General features: G+C 40.6%; 1 protein-coding gene across 2 annotated transcripts in view; it reads left to right on the top strand.

Moving 5' to 3' along the window:
- slit3 (slit homolog 3 (Drosophila)) overlaps positions 1-25,061 on the top strand; it is a 264,962-nt gene that overhangs the window by 186,798 nt on the left and 53,103 nt on the right. For both annotated transcript variants that reach the window (XM_078788398.1, XM_058048416.2), the window contains 7 exons: positions 839-1,002; positions 2,631-2,781; positions 6,878-6,952; positions 11,233-11,376; positions 13,884-14,027; positions 18,573-18,736; positions 24,346-24,478. In XM_078788398.1, the coding sequence (XP_078644524.1) occupies positions 839-1,002; positions 2,631-2,781; positions 6,878-6,952; positions 11,233-11,376; positions 13,884-14,027; positions 18,573-18,736; positions 24,346-24,478 (975 nt within the window). The remainder of the gene's footprint in view (positions 1-838; positions 1,003-2,630; positions 2,782-6,877; positions 6,953-11,232; positions 11,377-13,883; positions 14,028-18,572; positions 18,737-24,345; positions 24,479-25,061) is intronic.

The raw sequence follows: 25,061 nt of genomic DNA, 5'->3' as shown, positions 1-25,061 counted from the left end.
ATGTGCTTTGTGATTGGCTGGCGACCAGTCCAGGGTGTACCCTGCCTCTCGCCCGAAGACAGCTGGGATAGGCTCCAGCACCCTGAGGATAAGCGGTAGAAAATGAATGAATGATTTTCTTATCCCTTACAAGAGCCTAAGGCTATTAAGGCTATAAGCCTATTTTCAAGTCATTAGTAAATAAAATGTCACTTAATTAAATGCAATGATGCTTACATTTATTGACATAATACATTGGCCCTGTATTTCAGAAGCTGATGTAATTTGGCTAACTTTTCTAATGTGATTAACAAGCAGTAAAAGGCAACAAGGTGTAAACACACTCATACAGTCTGAGTCGCGCACTCACTAGCATGCTCTGCTAAACTAAGCGACCTCAGCTGGCTTCCATTCATGCTCTATAAGAGAGAAAGTTCGAAGTTGGTTTGCCGGTGTTTCATGCCGCCATGCTGCCGTGCTGAAAACCATTATATTTTAATTGCAAGAAAACTAGACTTTCATTCATTTTCATTTGAGGGTCACGGGGGTGCTGGAGCCTATCCCAGTTGTTTTCAGGCAAGAGGCGGGGTACACCCTGGACTGGTCGCCAGCCAATCACAGGGCACATATAGACAAACAACCATTCACACTCACATTAATACCTATGGATATGCATGTTTTTTTTGTTGTGGGGGAGGAAACCGGAGTACCAGGAGAAACGCATGGGGAGAACATGAAAATTCCACACAGAGATTCCCGAGGGCGCAATCGAACCCGGGTGTTGCCTGCGCGCTAACCACTCGTCCACCTTGCAGCCAGAAAACTGGACATGTCCTCATCTATGTTCTCTTTTCGTCAGTCATCTGGCTCAGAATCCCTTCATGTGTGACTGTCACCTGAAGTGGTTGGCGGACTTCCTGTTTGACAACCCCATAGAGACCAGCGGGGCGCGCTGCAGCCACCCACGAAGGCTCGCCAACAAGCGCATCAGCCAAGTTAAAGGCAAGAAGTTCCGCTGCACAGGTGAGTGCACATTCCCACACTTGTATCATATTGGGATTAATGTGACAAAAACATCCGAGTCGGAGTCCCTCCTAAAAGCGGTTCTGGCTGCCCTCCTTGCTTTGGGCCTTCCTCTCTCCTTGCTCCTCCTGTTTTCTCCCTGGACATTGCAGTGGTTCTCTGGCCCCGCCTTCTTCCCGTGCGGATCCTCTTGTTTTAACCTCTACGTTTTTGCCCCGCCCCGCCTCCTGTGTGTGGACCTGCGCACTGATTGGCTCGTGCAGCTGTCTCTTGTGCTTGATCTAACCATGTGGCCCCGCCTGCTGTGACATCACATGGTTCCGTCAAGCGCCAGGGACCGCCTTGCACACGCTCGCCTGCATCTGCCGGCCAATCCCGTGACTCGGAGCAGAAAACTCAGGGCTTAACGGAAGAGTTGTCATGATAGCGCCTTGAGACATGTGACCAAGGTGACTCAGCAGGGCTCTACTCACTACTGTTGTATGTTTCCATTGGCTAAGCAGGTACAAGGAGGCACTATTTATAGTACCTGGTCGCTCATTGGTCGAACCGCTTCGTTAATGTAACATTTGAGGAAGGCAAGAAATGGCAGCTAAACTCACATTAGCTTACTGTTGATCCGCAGTCTCCACTGCCTGTTTTTTTCTGCCCTCAGTCTCCTTGTGGATCAAATGTCCCTCCTTGCCATGCCAGGAAGCATAAATGAAGTTGATAATTTCATTCTCCATTGTTTTTTAGTGTGATGCGTTCAAAGCGGCTTGGTTTTTGCAGCATTACATGATGTAACGTTGACGTGGAAACCAAAATGAAGCAAGTAGAGCCAAGCCGAGCCACGATTTTAGAGTGAAAAAGCATGCATAATTTCCGATTCCTTTTTTTTTTGTTTGTTTGTTTAAAAGCCAAAAAGTTAAGAATTTAAAGTCAAGAGTCACCGGATTTCCTTCCATGCATGCTTTTGTTTCTCGTTAGTCTTTTAATGACTGCACAGAGATGCATAATTGTTAAAAGACAGTCCTGAGAGTTTAACATTGAGCCTCGGTTATCGCCTTAACCACTTTCCAATTGTTCCATTATTGCGCTGCTTTGCACCACTGAGATTCCACATTGCCAGCACACCTGCTCCAGCTGCTAAAACGGTCGTCAGCGGCTAGCATGGCTCACCTCAACGCTGCTTTTAAGACCTCCTCACCCTGCTCTGCTCCGACTGAAAAGAAGCGACTAATGAGCTTTCTGTCTTTCTTCAAAAGCATTTTTTTTTCTCTAGCTCTTTTCTGTTGTTTTGCTGCTAATCTCTCCCAGCAAGGTTTGTGGCAGCCCAGAGACATTATTAAAAATAAAAGATTCCGCCCTCGAGAGGTGCACACTTTGCCCCTTGGATAGAAATGATAACAAAGTTTGAATCAAAGTCAAAGGAATGGGAATTCCCTCATAAATTGCAGGTGAATGCTTAAAAGATATGAGTTGAAATTGCAAAGAAATTAATTAAGTGCTGTAATATCATGCAAATGTGCCCCCTAGTGGATGATGATGATTACCATTTGAATGCAGTCAAGCTGGATGTTTTGCTAGCATGCTAGCCTCGTCCATATCTCACCAAGTGTCACGTTTTGTCGCTCCGGTTTCGACAGGTCAAGAGGATTATCGCAGCCGCCTGAGTGGCGAGTGTTTCCAGGACCTGGTTTGTCCCGAGAAATGTCGCTGCGAGGGCACCGTGGTGGACTGCTCCAACCTGAAACTGACCCGCATCCCTGCACACATCCCGGAACACACCACAGATCTGTAAGTCTAACATCAACCTTTAATGCAATATAAGGCTCATATGATTCCCCTCAAGTTCGCCTCACATTCTGTGTGGAAGTGGTATGTTTTTGTTTACTTTGTCCTTCTTAGCCACTCTGTTTCAAACCTATTCTTATGATGGCGAGCATCTTTTGTGTCACTTCAGGGATCCCGTAGCCTTCGCCTAAGTGGTGCGCAATGTGGTGTAAACAAAGTTAGTATTATTGCCGTTGTGTACGTCTATCTATGGCAGATTAATGATTGGCTGTCCTGTATATCAATCAAGTGGCAAATGTCATAGTGAGGATGGATGTTTTTTTAATGCTATGGCCCACATTACGTTTGCAAAACTACAATCCCTACGCTAACGGGGAGTTGTCTTATTATTGCTTACCATGTTTATCAAATTAGGTAATACAAGTACAAGGTGACTATAGGGGTGTTATTTTATGTCTACAGGGCTCTAATCATGTTAAAAAAATGTAGAACGTCAGAGACATAATTTATGCTCTAACTACAAAAATATTCAATTTATTATTGCTTAACACGTCTACTGTGTTCGGTAATACATGTACAAAGGTGACTATAGGGGTGTTATTTAATGTCTACAGGGCTCTAATAATGTTAAACCCATTTTTAGAAGGTCATAGACATATTTTCTATGCTCTAACTACTAATATATTCAATTTATTGCTTAACACATGGACTGTGTGCGGTAATAGATGTACAAAGGTGACTATAGGGGTGTTATTTTATGTCTGCAGGGCTCTAATAATGTTAAACAAATTTTTAGAAGATCATAGACATATTTTCTATGCTCCAACTACTAAAATATGAAATTTATTATTGCTTAACACGTCTACTGTGTTCGGTAATACACGTACAAAGGTGACTATTGTGGTGTTATTTAATGTCTACAGGGCTCTAATAATGTTGAAGCCATTTTAGAAGCTCATGTTTTCTATGCTATAACTACAAAAGTATTCAATGTATTATTGAATGCTACTTTGTGGAAATTCACCTATCGCAAGTGAGGCTGGAACCAATTAACTGTGATAAACGAGGAATGACTGTATCGGGACACCCCAAATCGGTAGTGTATGAACTATTTCCCAAAACCATTATATCGCAATTATTGCTAATGATGCTACTGTTCTCTGCCGTTATTGTGGTATCGCCAAATACACTAAAAACAATATAGGATAGATTTGTGCGTTAAAAGTTAAACGAAGAAAATTAAACTTCCCAGAATGCAATGAAGCTGCTCAGCACCTGCTCTGCTTTAATATGCACAGCACACATTCTCAAATCCTGTCGGAATATTGAGTTTTTTTTGTGTTTTTTTTTTTTACTTCCAAGCTAAAAACAAGGCTCTCATTGGTATTTTCCATCTCCTTCCAAGACCCACAGGAACCATCATGATCTGTAGCGAGAGCTCACACTGGCATACTGAGCAGTCCCTTATATCCTTTTTAGCTGTGACAAATGGAAATGAGGTGGCACACAGCAGAGAGTAATATACAACGGGGATATCCTGATTACATTGAGGGAAGGCTTAAAGAGTGGCTCTGTGTTCAGGTTCTGTTGGCTGATAGGGGATTATTATAATACAAAAGAACCTGCTCAGTATTCACAGCAACCGTGAAACATAAAGATCGACATGAAAGTATAGGGACGTTGATGCGATGTGTGTGGCAGTCAAATCCTGAGAGGTGGACGTAAAAAAGAACAACAGGTTGCTACAAAGCACAATGATCAAATATTCATATCAAACACAAAAAGGTGCAGGAAATCAAAGAGAAATCGAAAAAGTTTTACAGTAGCCCCCCTGTTGCTTTAGAAATGCATTCATTCTGTCAACAATTTGTTTGTCATGCTGTTGCCGCACAAAATTTAACACAAAGTACCACCTCTCCGCAATGTTGTTATGAATAATTTCACAACAGCGAAGGAAATACAACAACAAAATCATAAATAAAGACCATTGTTATTATGAGCAAGAAGGGAAGGAAATGAGGTTAAAAAAGATGTATTAACAATGTCCATGTTTGCATGCAAAATAAAAGGCTTTAGAAAAGGCAGGCTGTTGTTTAATCCCTTTTTATTGACTCAAAGGGCCCATATTGTAGTATTTTTTAACCATTTTAAACACGGCACCGCATCGCAGGGGTGTCCAAATTAAGATATGGATAGACAATGTCCTTGGTGCCAATAGATGCTAATCACATGAGGTGTGGATGTTGAGAGTGGCATGGGAATTTTATCTCAGGATGCCAATTTTTGGACACATCATCAGTAGTGTACGTTTGAATCAGTGGGTTTTTACGTGGTGATCAAGCCTGAGCCTGAAATCTCACTAGGGTACTGAGATCCCGACCTGGGACCAAAAACTGCTCCACCCACCTGGTTGTCACTCAGCCTCCCCTTTAACCTCTACTCCACACCTTCAAGGGCATGAAGGAAGGCGGGTGGGTCGTCGTTAAGGTCGTCAGGTGGGCACCCTCCTTCATTGGTCTCCCATCTGGCCTCCCAGGTGTTCCTTGCGCTTGATCCATAGCCACTGGCTCTTCAAAGACTGCCCATGAACGCCAGCTTCTTTCATAAGCCTGATAGTAGAAGAAGACACAAAACTCACCCCACTACCTCAGTATACTTCACTAGTAATGGTAATGGTTTAATTTCATTTGAACATGCATCAGATTACAATTGAATGCATCACATAATCAGTTCACAGTTCCACATGTCCAAAAGGAGCAGGAAGAAGCAAAGCTTATTAAATCCTACCCCTCCATCTGGTACTTTTACAATCAGTAACTGTTACATTTGTTCACTTCCTGCTTTCCTAATATAGTTTTATTTTTATTTTATGTATACATATATTTTTTGTATTATTTATTTATTAAGTTAAGTTTTTGTTATTTGTTTTTTTTTTTTTTGTCCCGTACCGAAGTACGATGTGATATAAGCATCCAATGCCATAATGGGTACCATAGTAAGTGTCAATATAGTGATATGTATAGCACATCATGACTGGTTCAAGACTCTTCATCCTTGTATTTAGCAAACATCAACTGCTTGTATTGTTTCTTGAATTGGCTCATCGTTGTGCATTGTTTGATTTCCTTACTCAATCCATTCCATAGTTTGATTCCACATACTGAAATGCTATGGCTAGCATAACGTAGTCCTAGCATGGAAGGGTTTCAAATGTACTTCTTCCCTGAGATCATATTGTTCACAATGTGTAATGGAAATGCAAATGAAGTCATTTTTTGCGGAGGCACGTCACTTTTCAGATGCCAAAGTCAGATTTATGTGGTCATATGACTTGACCACATAAAAAAATTGGATTGCAACAAAAAAAATCCTAATTGCACATCAAACCTTGCAGTGTGAACGTAGCCTAAGAAGATATTGTACACTTTATCTACTTTTGACATACACACAATAACACAGCACAACCTTATAGATGCCATATATCACATAACATAATAAGGGATGATACATAAGGACAAAAAAATGCTACACCTTGGTTGGCCTACTTGATAAAGAAAAACAAAATGACCCCTAGTTTGCAGACCTCCAGGCGTGTCATGAAACAACACAACTTCAAAAGCAAGCGCTTGAGCGCCTCTCCTCGAAAAGTAAAGCAAACAAATGAGGGTGATGATGGATTGGCCCTCACGTGTGGCGCTCATAAGGAAGCTCTGGGGACACCTAATACTGTTAGAGCATCATTAAAAAGTCATTTTGCATCATCAGACCTTTAACTACTTTGTGTCAAGAGGTCTTTTTCATTTTCTGAAAGTTTAGCAATGGGTACATGGGATAAACTCACTTGACAAAAGTACTTCTTTACTTAGAATTACTCCAGTAAAGCACATATCCAGTGTTTTACCCGGGTTTAGGGTATTGTATTATAGGTATTGATGACCCCATAGAAGCGATTCCTCGACTTCTTTAAAATACAAACATCTATCCTCTGGTCTTGTTAAACGTCTTAAAGAGTCACAAAAGGCCCCTTTTACCTTGATGATGCAGTCATGCCTCCTACTCTTTTTATGTGTGTTTTGACTTTGGTCTTGTCACTGTGCAGGCGCCTCAACGACAATGAGATCAGCATACTGGAGGCTACGGGGACGTTTAAGAAGCTGCCAAACTTGAGGAAGATGTACGTATGGTTCATCCTGATTTCCATCCTGTAACCCAATACATGAGCATTCTCCTTTTCTAGTCTTTTTAACGCATCTTGGCCCTTTCATGCGTGCAATGTCACCAGTGTGATGATTGTGCTTGTTCCTGCAAAGTGCATTACATATGTTTGTTAAGGAGGAGACATGCACATACCAGTGTTATGCGTCTAGTTCGGGGACAGCTCATTATTATGTAAATGAAGTGGTTGTCAACTGTCAGCGTTTTCTCTCTGTTTCTCTATACAATACAATAGGAGCTACAAGCTACAGCCTTGAAAGTAGTACAATTTGGAGTTCAACCAATAACATGTCACCCAAATATGCCCCAGAAGTCAAAGCAGCATCACAACACACAGACACACACACAAACATATTATTTCAGTTGCAAGGTACTCTTGCAGAATTTGCTGCATGCTTTGAATTGGAAAACGTATCGCCATCTGGTGGACACATTTAGTTACAAATTTCTAAATTAAAGTAGTACACATTGAAATATATATTATAAAAACATATATAACAAATAAAACTTTTATTTTTTACCCTTTTCTGTGGACTCTAGCGTAAAAAAATATAGCTAGCTAGCAACGAACTATCTATTTTGCCCTCACAAAAAAAACACTCAGTCAAGTGTCATTTACATAACTGACTTGAATATTAACCAAGCTACAGTGATATTATTGTAGCAGCTAACATGAAAAACTATAATCTCGCGGACGAACACAACACCTCGCTAGCGCTCTGTGTCAGCGTCATTCACAGACAGAGGAGTGGATAGCTAGCTCTCAATTCCACTACAAAGACTCAACAAGATGCTCGTTTATCATCAGCATTTTTTTACCTGAGGACTGGAGCACACGTAATGTGCTGGAAGACACAGCCATCCCAAGTAGCGCAGACATCAGAAGTGCTGTCGCTGTTTACAGAACTAGCATAAACCGCTAACGGTTTTCTTTCATAGTCGAAGGTGTGTATCCCAATGGCAGCATTGTAAGCTAAGTAAGGGAGGTCTGTGCGCTAACTACTGGACCACCGCCTGCTAAAGATGGCTGCACGGTGGTGGAGTGGTTAGTGCGCAGACCTCACAACTAGGAGACCAGGGTTCAATTCCACCCACGGCCATCTCTGTGTGGGGTTTGCATGTTGCATGTGTGGGTTTTCTCCGGGTACTCGGGTTTCCTCCCACATTCCAAAAACATGCTAGGTTAATTGGCCACTCCAAATTGTCCATAGGTATGAATGTGAGTGTGAATGGTTGTTTGTTTATATGTGCCCTGTGATTGGCTGGCCACCAGTGTACCCCGCCTCTCGCCCGAAGATGGCTGGGATAGGCTCCAGCACCCCCCGCGACCCTCGTGAGGAAAAGCGGTAGAAAATGAATGAATGAATATATTATATAATAGTCTCTTCCATTTACATACATGTAGCGAGTGAGTTCATTGAAACTCCTATTGGATTTTTTTCCCTTGTCTTGGAGCCAAGCATCGCCATGTAAATTGACCCGGAGACACTTCAATCACCAAGCTTCTTTTCCTACCAATAATATAACCCGAGAAAATGTCTGTTTTCCATCCCGAACCGACAGATTGGATTCAACCACATCTCCCACATTTTAAGTGCTCATTATGTGTGGGAATGGTATATGCGCCGTACATTATATATGTATGGTCCACCTTGCACCTTATCTAGTGAGTTAGTGGTGGAATAATTGAATGACTGACAAAGTGGGGCTCAAGTGAACACATGACAGGAAAGGAAAGGGATGCAAATATGTTCAGGGGAGAGGAGCGCCGTGAGACGGACATGGCAGTGAAGTGGACGACAAGGAAAACAAGGCGGGATGGGGAGGGGCCAGGAAGAGCCAATATTGAACGGAAATAGAGGATTGGCCTTCGATTCAGATTTACAAGCACGCCTTATCTAGAACCTGTGTGTGTGTTTGTGTGTCACGGTGTGATCGGGGGGGTGGGGGGGGGTGCGATTGGAGAGCAACAGATGATTTATTGGAGAGGAAATTGCTAACCATCTAGCAGTGTCACTGACGATATAGATTGGGGCTGGCGCTCATTTCCATTCCGCTCCTCAATTCCTTCCGTCTGTTCTTCATCTCCACTCCTCTTCCTCTCGCATCGCTCCGATAAGAGGCGTGCCCGAGGCTCAGGCAGGGTTGATAGGCATCATCTCACCTTATTGTCTCGGAGGCTTTTCATTTTTTTGAGTTTGTTCCCCTTTTGTAGGAAAGATTAGTCAGCCTTCTATGGGTGGCTGCAACAGGGAATCCTCAGGTTGTGGGACAATACATTAGGTACACTTGCACTATTAATTCAAAGCTGCACACACGTACTTTGTAATTAATCACCCTGAATGAGCAATAATTAGCACAGCTTCTTAGTCTTTTCACGGTTTCTTGTCTTGCCAGATGACAAGCATTCAGCAAATACAACTCAAAACAATGACTCTATATGAATATTATTGGCCTTAATTGTACATACGTTTTGTCTATGAAATGTTTCCAAACAAACCATCTCTCTTGACGTCTGTTACTTTTGAAAAACAAGTTGTTTAATTTGTCAGACGTGGGCTTACTTATCTTGGCTCTTTGCATTAAGGTGACGTAACAGGCGAACTGCTTTTACGGTAAGAAAGACTTTGTTGCACAATGTGCATATAACCACTTTGCTCCATGCTTCCATTGTGCAATGTTTTTTTTAAAAAATAAACTTTATTGTTAGCCGAAATGGTGTGCCGAGATCGCTCTTGTGCCTTAGTATTAACCGTATGTCAGGGAAAACAGGGCGCTGAGAAACGTTCTGCATTGCCTGGAGCGCAGGAATCGAAAGATGGGATAAAAGGTGTTATTTTTCTGTCATCAGAGTGAAAGAAATACTAACACAGTTCTTCCTCGCTTGTTTCCAAACAAAAGAAGACAAATAAAAATGGATTTTGACAGCAGTGTATCAACATGTTATACTTAGGGATGTTCGATATTATCTTTTTTGCTGAAAACTCTCATTTCCCGATACCGATATCAACCGATATTGCATTTTTATGCTGATATCGGGCATTGGACATTTTGTTTTTGAGACAACATAGGTGGCCGCATGGTGGTCGAGTGGTTAGCAGGAGATCGGGAAGACCTGGGTTTGCTTCAGCATCTCTGTGTGGAGTTTCCATGTTTTCCCCGTGCATGCGTGGGTTTTCTCCGGGTACTCCGGTTTCCTCCCACATTCCAAAAACATGCTAGGTTAATTGGCCACTCCAAATTGTCCATAGGTATGAATGTGAGTGTGACTGCATATCACTATATTGACAGTTACTATGGTACCCATTATGTCATTGTATGGTCATATCACCTTGTATTTCGGTACGTGATTAATAAAAAATAAAAAAAGTGGAGGGGTAGGATTTAATAAGCTTTGCTTCTTCCTACTCCTTTTGGACATGTGGAACTGTGAACTGATTATGGGATGCATTCAATTGTAATCTGATGCATATTCAAATGAAATTAAACCATTACCATTATCATATGGAATTGGTGTCACGATCAGAAGTTATATTTAATTTTAATTTCTTAGCCTCACAGAAACTATGGTCCCTTCAAGGACCACCAAGCAAAGTGCGAAATTTCAGCGTTTGATGAAAAAACATGTTAGTAAAGCATAAAGAAAAAATGTAGGTGGTTTTAAGAGTGGTACATGTATGCTGTACATTTTACCTGTATTATATTTTTACAAATTAGAACCCGCTTTAGGTAAGTAGATGCATGTTCTGAGGAAAAAATGCATATTTTCCGAGAATTTTTTTTTACTAAGATTTGTGTATCTCACGAATGCGTGGAGATACAGTTTCATTTTCTTTCCACTTTCTCATGCACACCTAATTCCAGGTACTCCGGTTTCCTCCCACATTCCAAAAACATGCTAGGTTAATTAGTCTATATGTTTGTCTATATGTGCCCTGTGATTGGCTGGCCACCAGTCCAGGGTGTACCCCGCCTGGTGGTGCAAATGGGTGGATGGCTGACTTGTCTTGGTTCTAATTGCTGTCATCCGGGGCCAGTTTGGCCTGATGACTCTGCAAAATAACCTTAGCTCAGGAGAACACGTTTTTCCTTCAGCTGATCAGCCAGAAGACGACCATTCAACTCAAAATAATGGCATTGTTTGATACTTTTGGGCCATAACTGTTCATATAGTTTACTTTATGGGACAACTTACCCCCCAATCAAAACCAGTTTTCTTGATTTGTGTTACTCCTGCAGCAACCTGAGCAACAACAAGCTTCGGGACATCCGCGAGGGAGCTTTTGACGGAGCGTCTGGTGTCCTGGAGCTTCTACTGACAGGCAACAAGCTAACGGGACTGCAGGGACGAATGTTCCGTGGCCTCACGGGTCTAAAAACTCTGTAAGTGTTGTTAACTTTTGTACTCTGACCGCCGACGCAGCGGAAGAATGCTCATAAATGTGATAAACTCGCCGGCATTCAAAGCAAGACTGGTGGATTTACTGTAACCTTGAAAAAGTCTGTCGTGGAATCCCAAGCATCAGCTCTGAGCGTTGGTAAATGTGCATTAATTGTAAGGGTTACGGCCTAAATGCCTTTTTGATTTGTGTTAGTAAGTGATACTCTGGGACTGTTTATTCACCCACCCTGAAATCAAAGCTAATGACGGCCTCATTTAGCCACCCACGCTAAACTGGCTACGCTCCAATTAGGGGTTACACGATAGCGAGCCAACTCACAAGCCAAGCTAATGTCGTCTGTGTGCACGTGGTAATGACGGACTAATGCTATCATTTATATATATGCCGACTAATGACTCTCTAATGGCATCAAGAGCGTCTCTGTCTCATGTTAAGCGGCTCCATGCTACAGTAATAGTCATGCTAACTAGGTTAGCCGTCCCCGCGGGTTGCTAACTAACTGAATTATGAGCCCATGTGACTCAAAGACCACGGCTGCTGTCTTTTTGCAGACTCTGTTGCGGTCGTCCTTTAGGGACCGGTCAGATCATATTATGTTATTTCATCTTCTTTATTTCACTCTTTTCACCCACACAAAGTCCACGCTCATGCATATGTAGCCAATACATATATTGCTAAACAAAAGCCGGTTCATAACTTGTATTTGGAATTGAAAGTTAGAGGTATAAACTCCAGGTGCCACCTGCAATGCAGTATATGCTTTATAACTCCAGCCAAAGGAAAGTGACGTCATTGTGGTTTACTATAACCAGTTGACTACACTGTGTTGCTATAAATACTCCATCATTGTGCGTCAGGGGGTATTGATCCTCCAGAGCAAATATTTTTCCAACAATTAAATTTTTTTCTCTCGCATTTTAGACATGTTTTATGTGTAGGGAACAATGTCATATACTGTAATTATACTGAAAAAGCTCCAATTAATGCTTATATTAAATTACCTGAAGTCGCCTGTAAGCGCAGAAGCAAATTACAGTAGATGGCAGGAGGTACGTTCTGAGGCCATCGGTGAATGGCGAAAATCTGTGTAAAAATGTCTAATGTTTACACAAGACTGACCCAAGTGCTGTCTCCAAACCCTACTGTGAACTTACGTTAATGTTCCTCGATGTTAGATCAACATTTGCAATAAAATGTTGTAGTTTTTAGCTTGAGCTCCATAACCTTGCAAATGGAAGCTCTCTGCTTATCCATATCTTACTTATTGTGTGGAAATATGGGCTAATAACTATAAATGCAATCTTTACTCGCTAAATGTACTGCAAAAAAGGTCAGTAAGGATAATTCATAATGCCGCCTACAGAGAACATACTAACTCCTTATTTCTAAAATCACAAATACTTCAACTTGCTGATATAGTTCATCTTCAAACAGCTAAAATAATGCATAAGGCTAAAAATAACCAATTAGCTAAAAATGTCATCCAATACTTCTCTACAAGAGAGGAGAAATATGATCTCAGGGAAGAAGTACATTTGAAACACTTCTATGCTAGGACTACGTTATGCTAGCCATAGCATTTAAGTATGTGGAATCAAACTATGGAATGGATTGAGTAAGACCCTCAAACAATGCACAACGATGAGCCAATTCAAGAAACAATACAAGCAGTTGATGTTTGCTAAATACAAGGATGAAGAGTCTTGAACCAGTCATGATGTGCTATACATATCACTATATTGACACTTACTATGGTACCCATTATGGCATTGGATGCTCATATCACCTCGAACTTCGGTGATAAATACGTGATAAAAAAAACTTCAACTATATTAGGAAAGCAGGAAGTGAACAAATGTAACAGTTACTGATTGTAAAAGTACCAGATGGAGGGGTAGGATTTAATAAGCTTTGCTTCTTCCTACTCCTTTTGGACAAGTGGAACTGTGAACTGATTATGTGATGCATTCAATTGTCATCCGATGCATGTTCAAATGGAATTAAAACATTACCATTACCATAAGGAATTGGTGTCATGATGAGAAGTTATATTTAAGTTTCATTTCTTACTATGGTCCCTTCAAGGACCACCAAGCAAAGTGTGAAATTTCAGCATTTGATGAAAAAACATGTTAGTAAAGCATAAATAAAAAATTGTGGTGGTTTTAAGAGTGGTACATGTATGCCGTACATTTTACCTGTATTATGTTCTTACAAATTAGAACCCACCTAAGGTAAGTAGATGCATGTTCTGCGGAAAAAATGCATATTTTCAGAGAAAAAAAGCAAAAAAATAAAAAATTGGCCAATATTCGTGTATCTCATGAATGCATGGAGATACACTGTTTCATTTTCTTTCCACTTTCTCATGCACACCTAATTCCAATTAATGGCCAGTCCTGTCTACTGTTTACGATATTTGCAATCTGTTTTCCATACGTACAGTACATAACAATTGATGTGGATCATCAATAACCTGTATTCCAGGATGATGCGGAGCAACCAGATCAGCTGCATTGACAACACAACATTTACAGGCCTGAGCTCGGTACGCCTGCTGTCTCTGTATGACAACCGGATCTCCAGCATCGCCCCGGGAGCCTTCGCCACCCTGCATTCCCTCTCCACCATGTAAGTTGTGTTTGTATTCCTCATTTCATTCATTAAGATCATTTACACAATCAATAACAATGACATTCAATCGTCTATGTTGACATGAGCTTAATTTGCATCATGTGTTTCCTGTTTTAGCGCACTTGTTACAGGCCGGTGCAGCTTTTCCTCAATATTCCGACCACCTTGTGCAAAGAGTATAAATAACCTTATATCAGTGTGATAAAACCTCAGCAGTTTATCCTTTATTTCATACTGTGAACACCACATACCACGCTATAAAAGTCTCCCTGAAAACAGCGAGAGCTCATATAACCGTCATCTTTGATTCAAGTGTTTTACCTTGTCCTTTTTCTTTATTTTGCGGATTGCTGTGCAAACTTAACAGCAGCGCCTTTTATACAGAGAGTCTGCAAATTAGCCGGATCAGAACCATAACAGAAAGAACTGGCAGTACGTCGTCAACAAAGAACCCAGCAAAGGCTGGTTATTGTTTTAACGCGACCACACGGCATCCCAGAACTAAAGACATTAGATACGTCAGTGTGTTGTGTGTCCAATGGAAACAAGCGATTTCAACACAGCAGGGCGGGTCCAAAGCAAAACTATGGGAATTGAGTGCAGATATTCAGATTAAGTTAGTTTTTAAATCTTGTTTTTGGAATTAAAAACAAGGAATTAATTGCCATTAATCATGTTTTTTAACTAGTATGTAGTCAAAACGATGGATGGATGAATGGATGAATGGATGAATGGATGAATGGATGAATGGATGAATGGATGAATGGATGAATGGATGAATGGATGGATGGATGGATGGATGGATGGATGGATGGGTGGGTGGGTGGGTGAGTGGATGAGAATAAATAGATGACATCAAATATGAACAATGAGTCTTACTTATCTTGGCTCTGATGGTCATCTGGTCAAGTTTGGCCTTTTCTGCAAAAATATTTGCCGAAAAGATTGTTTAATTTGAAATATTAAATATTTATATGGATTTTCCATCCATACTGGTTGGTAGAAACAGCCAAAGCCTCACAGAGAACATGAGAATCCTGTTTAGTCGAATGGGAAATGCTACCTTAAGCACACGGCCATACAAGTATGAAAAACGTTACATGATGTAATAGAGCAATCCAATGCTTTTGTTGATGTACAGAAATTGTTACTCTGGCAACCAGAAATTCTTACCCAAAAAGGCAAATGAGCGAGGAACATATTACCTCGTATGTGTTGACTGACGGGGAATATAGCCGTTAAAGGGCAAATGAAAGTCACTTTGCATTCTTTTTTTAATTGGCACACAAACGAAAGGGTAATTGTTGTTGCAGACCACAAGCTTATTTGTTCATTTCCTTATCAGTCTGCTGTTTTTGATGTGCTTCCTCTCTTCCATCCATCCTCCCACTCCTTCAACACCTTCCCCTTGTTTCCCAGTAGAGAGTATAGTATTAGTTTAATTAAAAGATTAACGGGTGGGGGGGGGGGGGGGGGGCGGGACATGGCTGAAGTCTGAGGTCAATTCATCACAAGGAAATCGATCTTTAGCAGCTCGATTTTTAACATTGTGGCACAAATTTTATTTTTTTTCCCTGAATTTCCCTCACAAATTTAATACAGTCTAGCGAGTTATTGTTGTTGATTTTTTTAAATACATATTTTTATGTCTGATTGGGAATTTATTAGGAATTTTCAAACATAAATGACCTAAAATCCAAACAAAAGGCATTCAGAAGACGCATTCAAAAATGTTTTGGTGATATCTAGTATCCTCCACTGGTCACTAGGTGTCAGTAATTTTACTATAATGTTCAGTGAGACATACAAGCACCAGGTTTGCAGGTTTGCATTAGTCACAACAGTCACAATAATCCCTAACATGGGTTGCTGTTGTGGCAGTAACCCATCGCAAGCTGCAACGCATCTCCCTGCGCATCTCATCATCCCCGACGTCCCTGAACTTCCCAGTGTAGAGGCGATTATAGATGTAATAGTTCATGTCGAGAGGGCTATAATAATGTTAAAAAAGTTTTTTAGAAGGTCCTAACTGTAAAATATTCAGTTTATAAATCAGGAATCCTACTTCACTTATTACAATCAGGTCTCGAACCGCTTAACTGCAATAAACGAGGCAGTTGCATGCTACAAAACATGCTATTTCCAGTGCTGACCCATTCTTTGTTTTTCAAGATTCCCTCCCCCCCCACCCGTCAGTTTTAATATTCTTTACCATAAATATCATAAATATCACATGAGCCGTCAGAAAAGGCAACAAAATGCTGAGAAGTCATGGAATAAGAATAAGATGAATGAGATAACCTTTTTTTTTCCTTTCTCTTTCACTGTTTGGCTCGCCTGGCCTGCTTATCTCAGCCTCTCTGTATCTCATTAAGTTCACCAAATGAATAAAAAATGAATCATAACCTTTTTCCTCTTTCTGCTTCTTTTATTTCCTCTTTACCCCCCACTTCTCCAAAACATGGTCTTCCGTCTAAATGTCTCGGAGTTTATGACCAGAAGCGCCATGGTGCTAGAGTTGTTTGCCGTGTTGTAAAGTAAATAGAGCAAATCTGCTCTTCTTAGCAACTAAAAAATCTATTCGGCTTGTTTCTGTTTGCTTTTGTCCAGTATCATCTTTGCACCAAAGGTTTATGTTTAACGCAAAAGATGCTTAGGTAGCTAAATAAAATGTCATCAGTGCCCTTTTCCATTGGCAGAAGCAGCCACTATCTATTATTAATAACCGGTTCTGTGAAACCAACCGATTCACCACGCCCTACCGCCATGCTGTCCGGTGTTTCACTTCTGATACAGATGCTATTAAAACCACCAGGAGGTGGTTAATGAACGAGCTGTTTATTGCAAATAAATAATGGCTACTGTCGACCCGTAACCACGGCACCAAAAGCACACCAGCACAATAACGTAACTTCATGGACGGAATTTATTGGTAATGGTTATGGTAACGGTAATGGTTTAATTTCATTTGAACATGCATCAGATTACAATTGAATGCATCCCATAATCAGTTCACAGTTCCACATGTCCAAAAGGAGTAGGAAGAAGCAAAGCTTATAAAATCCTACCCCTCCATCTGGTACTTTTACAATCACTAACTGTTACATTTGTTCACTTCCTGCTTTCCATAATACAGTTTAAGTTTTTTTGGGGTTTTTTTTTACCCAAAAAAGGGCATTCTGTACAGTGTACACCATAGATGCTGTTAGTGGTGCACCAACTTTTGCATGCTATAATGGCTTTGCAAATGTTGCACAGTAACAGTGCCGACCATTCTATTTTTTTTTTTTGTCAGGATTTCAGCCAAATTTTCCAGTGTCGCTGCACACTGTCCATGGTTGAAAACGATAAACACAAACACTTCCTGGCATTTCTTCTTTGTTGGTTTTATGCGGCCAGTTTTGCCACTCAGCGGGTTGGTCCATCACCAAACGTAGGGATGTATATTTTTTTTTTAAATGAAAGCAATGCAAAATCTCTGGGAGAATCGGAATGTTAGTCCTGGACCCCTTGGGTACTCGATGCCCAATCCTAATACTGATACAGTGGAACCTTGGTTAGCTAATTCATTCCACAAGGTTTGACTAACAGAATCAAAAATAATGTAAATCCAATGAACCTATTCCAGAAAGCCAAAAATGTGACACAACACATTTTTATTATTTTAAATTCAAATTTGACATGCAGAAATGCATGGAAATAATGAATGATATGATTGTTGACAAAGGCGGCTTTGAGGCAGCGACATCAACATGGACGCCGCATTCATGTTATTTCTTCAAAACAGTTCTTACCTTCTTTATGAAATTGCTGGCATTTCTGAACAAGTATTTATTACAACACAGGAGTAACAAATTTTGTAATAGCAGTAAATAAACAAACTCATACAACATTAATACTGCTGATGAGTTCAATGTAAACAACAGTACATCAACTGTAACACGCCAGTTTCACACCAACAGAGGGGTTGCAACAATTTAAAGTGCATGCAGAGGTAGATAAAGATGCCATTATTTGCTGTTGGGGCTGCACGGCTGATATCCATATTAATGTCAACAACACGGCTGCACGGCGATCGAGTGGTTAGCGCTCAGGCCTCACAGCCAGGAGACCCGCGTTCAATTCCACCCTCGGCCATCTCTGCGTGGAGTTTGCATTTTCTCCCCGTGCATGCGTGGGTTTTCTCCGGGTACTCCGTTAGCTCCCACATTCCAAAAACATGCTAGGTTAATTGGCGACTCCAAATTGTCCATAGGTATGAATGTGAGTGTGAATGGTTGTTTGTCTATATGTGCCCTGTGATTGACTGGCAAACAGTCCAGGATGTACCCCGCCTCTTTTGCCCGAAGAGGCTCCAGCACACCCCGGAACACTCGTGAGGATAAGCGGTAGAAAATGAATGAATGTATTTGCTTTTGTAGAGATGTGGCATCTAACTGAATGGAAGCATTGATTGGAAAATGTACTTTATTGTGCATTGTTGTAAATGTGTTACAAAAAGAATGTTTTCATTGAGCTCAACTTTGTGTGTCTTTGTTGCAGTAACCTCCTATCCAACCCATACGTGTGCGACTGTCACTTGGCCTGGCTGGGTCAGTGGTTGAAGAAGACCAGAGTGGTGAGTGGAAACCCTCGCTGTCAGAGGCCAGCCTTCCTGAAGGAGATCCCCATCCAGGATGTGGCAAACCCCGACTTTACATGCGATGGTAAGTAAGAGTAAGGTTTTTCATACCAAATGTCCGTACTGATTTTCAATGGCGTTCATTTTAAAAAGCCTAAAAGTATCTGGAAAAGGCTTGACTTACTTCCATCCATCCATTCCATCAATCCAATTATGAGTACGACAGTCAAATAATCTGTTGACAAACAATAGAAATGGTAACTTATTGTAGTCAGCAGCCATGTTTTGGGGTTTTTTGTTTACTTTAAGTCAGAACATTTTGAGGTCGGACCTCCAAAGCTTCCAACGTTCCCGCGGTCTCGAATGCAGCATTATAAAATGGATTGATGCTGAAATGACTCAAGGTTGTTTCAATGATGGTAATTGTTGTCATTATGTCATGTTATGTCTCTGGGTGAGTACTTAGCTTGAACAAACTGGGCATCCGCTCAGACCGGATGACGTCAACGTTTAACCAGCCAAATGTTCACGTCAGCCTTTTTGAGCCTCGCGTCTTACGCAAACTGCCTTGTCAGTTTAGTTGGAGACGTGCCTCACATTGCACGGCCACATCCTTCAACGGGGCATCGTGAGGACAGGGAGATCGCTAACCGCTGGACTGCAGCAGCAGCACCAGCAGCCTCGCATGACATCACTCTGTGGTTCCCGCTTTTGACGCTGTCGTTACCACGACAATGCCTTCCCATCACCACCAAGGCTCCTCGCTTGGCTGCCAAGTTTGACTCTATATGCTTTTCTCAGGAAGTGGTTAGCTGGTTTGGCACCTGGGAACAAATTTGTTTTAAGATTTGAATATATAAAGTCAAACAGTATAGGAATTTTTGCTTCTTCTTTTTAAAACCTTTTTAAAGTCTAGATTATGACCAAAAGTACACTTTTAGTCCATGTCAAGTTGGGGTGTGTATTGGCAAGAATCTGGCGATACAATATGTATCACGATACTAGGCTCACGATACGATATATCACGATACTGTTAACAAGGCGATATTTTTTTTGTTTTTCTTGTAGTTAAAGATTATTTCCTGGAAAAACTGAATTACACCAGCAATATGCACTTACTAAACACATTTTTATTCCATTAGAACAGTATGTTATGCTGTATCACAAACTTTCCTAAAAACTTAAAGTGTAGCATTTGGATAAATAAAGCTTTAACATCCAGCTTTAAATTTACAAAAAAAAAAACCAAATAAATTAATTATGTCTCAAGATATGTTCACATTCTATTAGCTGTGGAAAAAATGCAGAGTATAAAGTCCCTGACTTATCCACCATCAGAAGAGTATTTTTGTGGAACAAGGTAACTAACATCAGTAAAAAGTCCTTTTAGGATGCTTGAAATAACCATTATTTAACAAAATAGTGATATCAATTAGAAAAACAAAATACCTGCAATATCACAGTACTACTTTTGTAGTATACAAAAGGACCTTGGCATTGCTTGCTAGCGGCAGGTCCTCATGGTGTCTCGCTAAGTGGACTCGCAGATTTGTCGTGTTTCCCCAAATACTTTATTCGGGAAACACGACACATTTTCCAAACGGCATGGGTTTTGTCCATTTCTGCACACCCTACTTTGTGTAGAAATCCAAAATGTGTCCACACTTCAGCCTTGTACGCCGCAGGGGCCGCTGTTATGTGCTGGCATTCGGCCATGTTGAACTGTGTTTATGTGTGAGGACGTTGAACGAGATTGACGAGTGAAGATTAGATTAGATTGCCTAATTGACTACGTAACCACCTAACCATCGGAGGTTTCAATTCAAATCAGAAATTAACTTGAATAAATACCATATACAGTCTATGATAAATGCCTAAAAATATCCATATAATACTTTTTAATATCCATATAGTATCGTGGAACGAAATATCGCGATATATTGCCGAAACAATATTTTCTTACACCTCTATACTAGATATAGTATTAGGGGCACCTCATGACAGGATTTATCAAAAACTAGGATTTTGATAGGATAAACCGTGAATAAAGATGTCATATTTTTGAATATTGATACAGTATCGTGGAACGAAGTATCGTGACATATCGCCAAAACTAAACTGTAAGATGTTATTATTTTTAATACACAACAAAATTTTGACTATTACCGTATTTTCTGGACTATAAGTCGCTCCGGAGTATAAGTCGCACAAGGCCAAAAATGCATAATTAGGTAGAAAAAACATACATAAGTCACACTGGAGTATAAGTTGCATTTTTTGCGGGTAATTTATTTTCCAAACTACTTGACCAAAACAGACATTACGTCCTCTTGGAAGGCAAGTTCTAACAATAATAAAAGAATAGAGAACAGGCTGAATAGGTGTAAGATATGCGAACACAATGGTTATTTAGCTATACAAAAAATAAAAATGAACAGAAAAGGTGTCCAGTGTTTATGTAACATAAACACTTTTTTCATTTATAAGTCGCTCTGGAGTATAAGTCGCAGGAACAGCCAACCTATGAAAAAAAGTGTGAAAATACGGTATTTATAATGGCCAACTATCCTAAACAACTAAGAAGGCATCCTGTAGGAAATTTTAACGCAGGCAAGATTATAAATAGTTCATGTAGTTTTTGTACAGTATTTATAAAACAACCATTTTGTGTGTTTGTTGTAAGCAAAAGTTTTGTCTTCTAGGCATGCTATTGCTGCAAATCCCTTGTGTGTATTGCATATTAGAAGTTCATTGTTCGGTCCTTTTGGATTAAAGGTCAAATAAACTGTCCATAACTTTCCACAATGTCATTGAATCCATTGCTACCATTCCCTAACTCTTTTTCACTTTGATATTTTTCTTGTTTTTATACATCTTTACATGAAAATAGCATTACTATAAGGTCACTTTTTGGAATGGAATGGAATGGAATGGAATGGTTTTATTGTCATTATACAATATGTACAACGAGATTGGAGAGCTTCTCCTTTCAGTTCAGTAGTCAAGTTAAAAAAAAAGTATACAAAAGTAGAGTAAAAAAGACAATTTAACAAGATATATACAAGATATATACAACATATCCAAAATATACACATAGTATTGCACATGAGCATATGCAGGAGCAGACATATTGCAGACATATTAATTTTAGTGCAATGATAAATGGGTCTTTGTGCAAATAATGACTGGTGTGTACAGATGAGTAAAGTCACATATGAGTGTATTCTATTGGGTTGTTTATCTTTTATATTTTAACCAATCTCTCAAATCAATCCGTAGGCTCGGAAAGGTTCCAAATTATTGATATTCTGTCCATAATTTATAACATTTACATGACAATGACAAAATCTTACCTGGCTCTGCCATCTGAGCACATGACCCAAATACACAATAGAGCATGAGCACATTTAAATACAAACAGTATTCTTGTTCTTGCCTACGGTGTCCCTTCACTTTGCTGAAATTGCGTTATTATTGGCTCAGTGACTGAGCCTCATTATCCTTCATTATGGTTTTAACTCTGTTGCCTTTCGCTCTTTAAGAAGTACGGTTCAAGTGTTTCCCACAATGCACCACCATACTGCAGCAGTATGAGCGATTGTGCGAGCACGCGTGTGTGTGTGTGTGTGGGTGTCATACGAGGAAATGGAAGCTGTTCTCAGCCAAGAACAACGCTTTGGGCTCTGATCCTTCCTCACTCTTGAGGTTACGGTCCACCATGTGTTTTTGGTTCCCACCATGTGTTTGTGAGCATGCTGCAGAGATGGTTTTTCATGTGTTACATGTGCGCTAGTTAGCACACGTCATGAGTACACTTTTGACAGTGAAGATTTCCTTGTTTGAGATCTTAGCGGCTTCTATTCATAAAGTAATATAGTATTATTTACATGTTATATGTTATAAGAATATAAATACAAGAAAATACAAGGACTACTGTATTTCCTCTAATGTCACCTAGATCTGGTAAGCATTTTCATCATGGGTAGACCAGTGCTTCTCACACGGGACCCCCCTGGGGGGTCACTGTGCTTGTATGCTCTCCATTTTGTTGCATTTGACCTTTTTTCAGTTTCAAGTCTAGTCTGCCTCATTCATTCATTCATTTTCTACCGCTTATCCTCACGAGGGTCACGGGGGTGCTGGAGCCTATCCCAGCTGTCTTCAGGCGAGAGGCGGGGTACACCCTGGACTGGTGGCCAGCCAATCACAGGGCACATATAGACAAACAACCATTCACACTCACATTCATACCTATGGACAATTTGGAGTGGCCAATTAACCTAGCATGTTTTTGGAATGTGGGAGGAAACTGGAGTACCCGGAGAAAACCCACGCATGCACGGGAAGAACATGCAAACTCCACACAGAGATGGCCGAGGGTGGAATTAACCCTGGTCTCCTAGCTGTGAGGTCTGCGCACTAACCACACGACCGCCATGCAGCCGTGTAGTCTGTCTTTTTAGCTAAAATATCTATAAACGTCAACAACACGGCTGACACCATGAACTATTTACTAATTTACAAATTTTTACATTTGGAACTGAACTGTGTGTGTGCACGTGTGTGCGTGTGCATTTGTTAAAATTTGCGTTACCTTCTGCACGCTACACTCCTCCACGTTCTCTCACTTCCTCCTTGTCGTGTGTGACCCTTTTATCAACAGCACTCTATGCCTTAAAAGTGCTCTGCAATGTTAATGCATCAGTGGAGAGTTGCATCATTGCCTCTTTTTGTCTCTCGCACAAAAAACGTACAAGAGATCAAGCTGTTGGGATTATACAAATGCGTAAATGCATCTTTGGTACTGAAACCATTAAAAGTGCCCCAACAGTACCTTTAATGTTGCTTTCTAATTGGTTTAGGGGGCAATCACTTTTCTCCACACAGGGCCATGAATTGAATTAGTTTGACGATTTGAAACATTTAAGTGTGACAAACATACAAAAAAAAAGAAATCAGCAAAGGGGCCAATACTTTTCCACACCACTATTTGTGGTGTGCACACTGTAAAAGATAAAGGTGAAGGTTTATTGCCCTGCTAGCTCATTGCGCTTTTTCAGCCTCTCATTATTCTCCACATAAACATGCAGATGGGCAGTTTTTCGTTAATGTCTTTTTCTTTAATGTCCTTGGGCTTTCTCTCAGCAGGCTTTCTCTTTTTTTCCTCTGTATCGCTTAAATAAGATAAGACCACATAATCCCTCATTACTAGTTTATCCTTTATTAGCAGTTGGAGTGTTTGCACAACAGTTGCTAAGATGGCAACAGATAAAACCATCCAGTCCTAAGAAAGTACTTATGTTGAATATTTATCTACATTTAACTCATGCATAAGTACTATTAAGCCTCATTGCTATTATAATTGATATTGTCATTATATTCTAATTTGGCTTGAGACTGGAGGGTCCAAGGTTTAAATCCCGCACTGGATGAATCATTATTAATAATAATAATAATAGGAAATTGCTACTTGTTGTTGGATCCTGCACCATGCAATGCACCAAACTCTTAGATTGCTCAGTGACGTGGTAGCAATTGAACTGCAATTGAACTGTTAGTATATGCATAATATTACCCACCGGGGGAATTAAAAATAGTACAATTCATTAAAGAATGATGAAAAAAAATGTCACTCTTAAACTCACTGACCGCCCCCCCCTCCCGCCCGGCTTTTCCTCCCGCTCCGTCTTTCAGGTGGCGAGGATAACGGCTGTCTTCCTGCGTCTGGCTGCCCGGATGTCTGCACATGCTCAGACAGCGTGGTGCGATGCAGCAACAGAGGGCTGCACTCGCTGCCCAAGGGCATTCCCAAGGACACCACGGAACTGTGAGTCTGGTGCACTACCCCCTCCAACACACACAATTCATACTCATGCACACAGTCATCTTACATACAGTACATATTGTTGCTGAACTCATTATGAAACTGCTAGCACGACTAGTTGACCTGTAGCTCTGTATTAAATATAAAATAATGGTAATTGTAATGGTTTAATTTCATTTGAACATGCATCAGATTACAATTGAATGCATCACATAATCATTTCACAGTTCCACATGTCCAAAAGGAGTAGGAGGAAGCAAAGCTTATTAAATCCTACCCCTCCATCTGGTACTTTTACAATCAGTAACTGTTACATTTGTTCACTTCCTGCTTTCATAGTATAATTTCAGGTTTTTGGGGGGGGGGGGTTTGTTTTAGTTTTTTGTTTTAATTTTTTTATTTTTTGTCTCGTACCGGGCGGCACAGCGGTTGAGTGGTTAGCACGCACACCTCATAACTAGGAGACCAGGGTTCAATTCCACCCTCGGCCATCTATGTGTGGAGTTTGCATGTTCTCCCCGTGCATGCGTGGGTTTTCATTCCAAAAACATGCTAGGTTAATTGGCGACTCCAAATTGTCCATAGG

Source organism: Doryrhamphus excisus, linkage group LG23 (genome assembly GCF_037039965.1).
Source record: "Doryrhamphus excisus strain RoL-2023G ecotype Guam linkage group LG23, RoL_Dexc_Guam_v1.1, whole genome shotgun sequence".
Lineage (NCBI taxonomy): Eukaryota > Metazoa > Chordata > Actinopteri > Syngnathiformes > Syngnathidae > Doryrhamphus > Doryrhamphus excisus.
The sequence above is the reverse complement of the archived record's forward strand: the minus strand, read 5'-3'. Positions and strand labels throughout refer to the sequence as shown.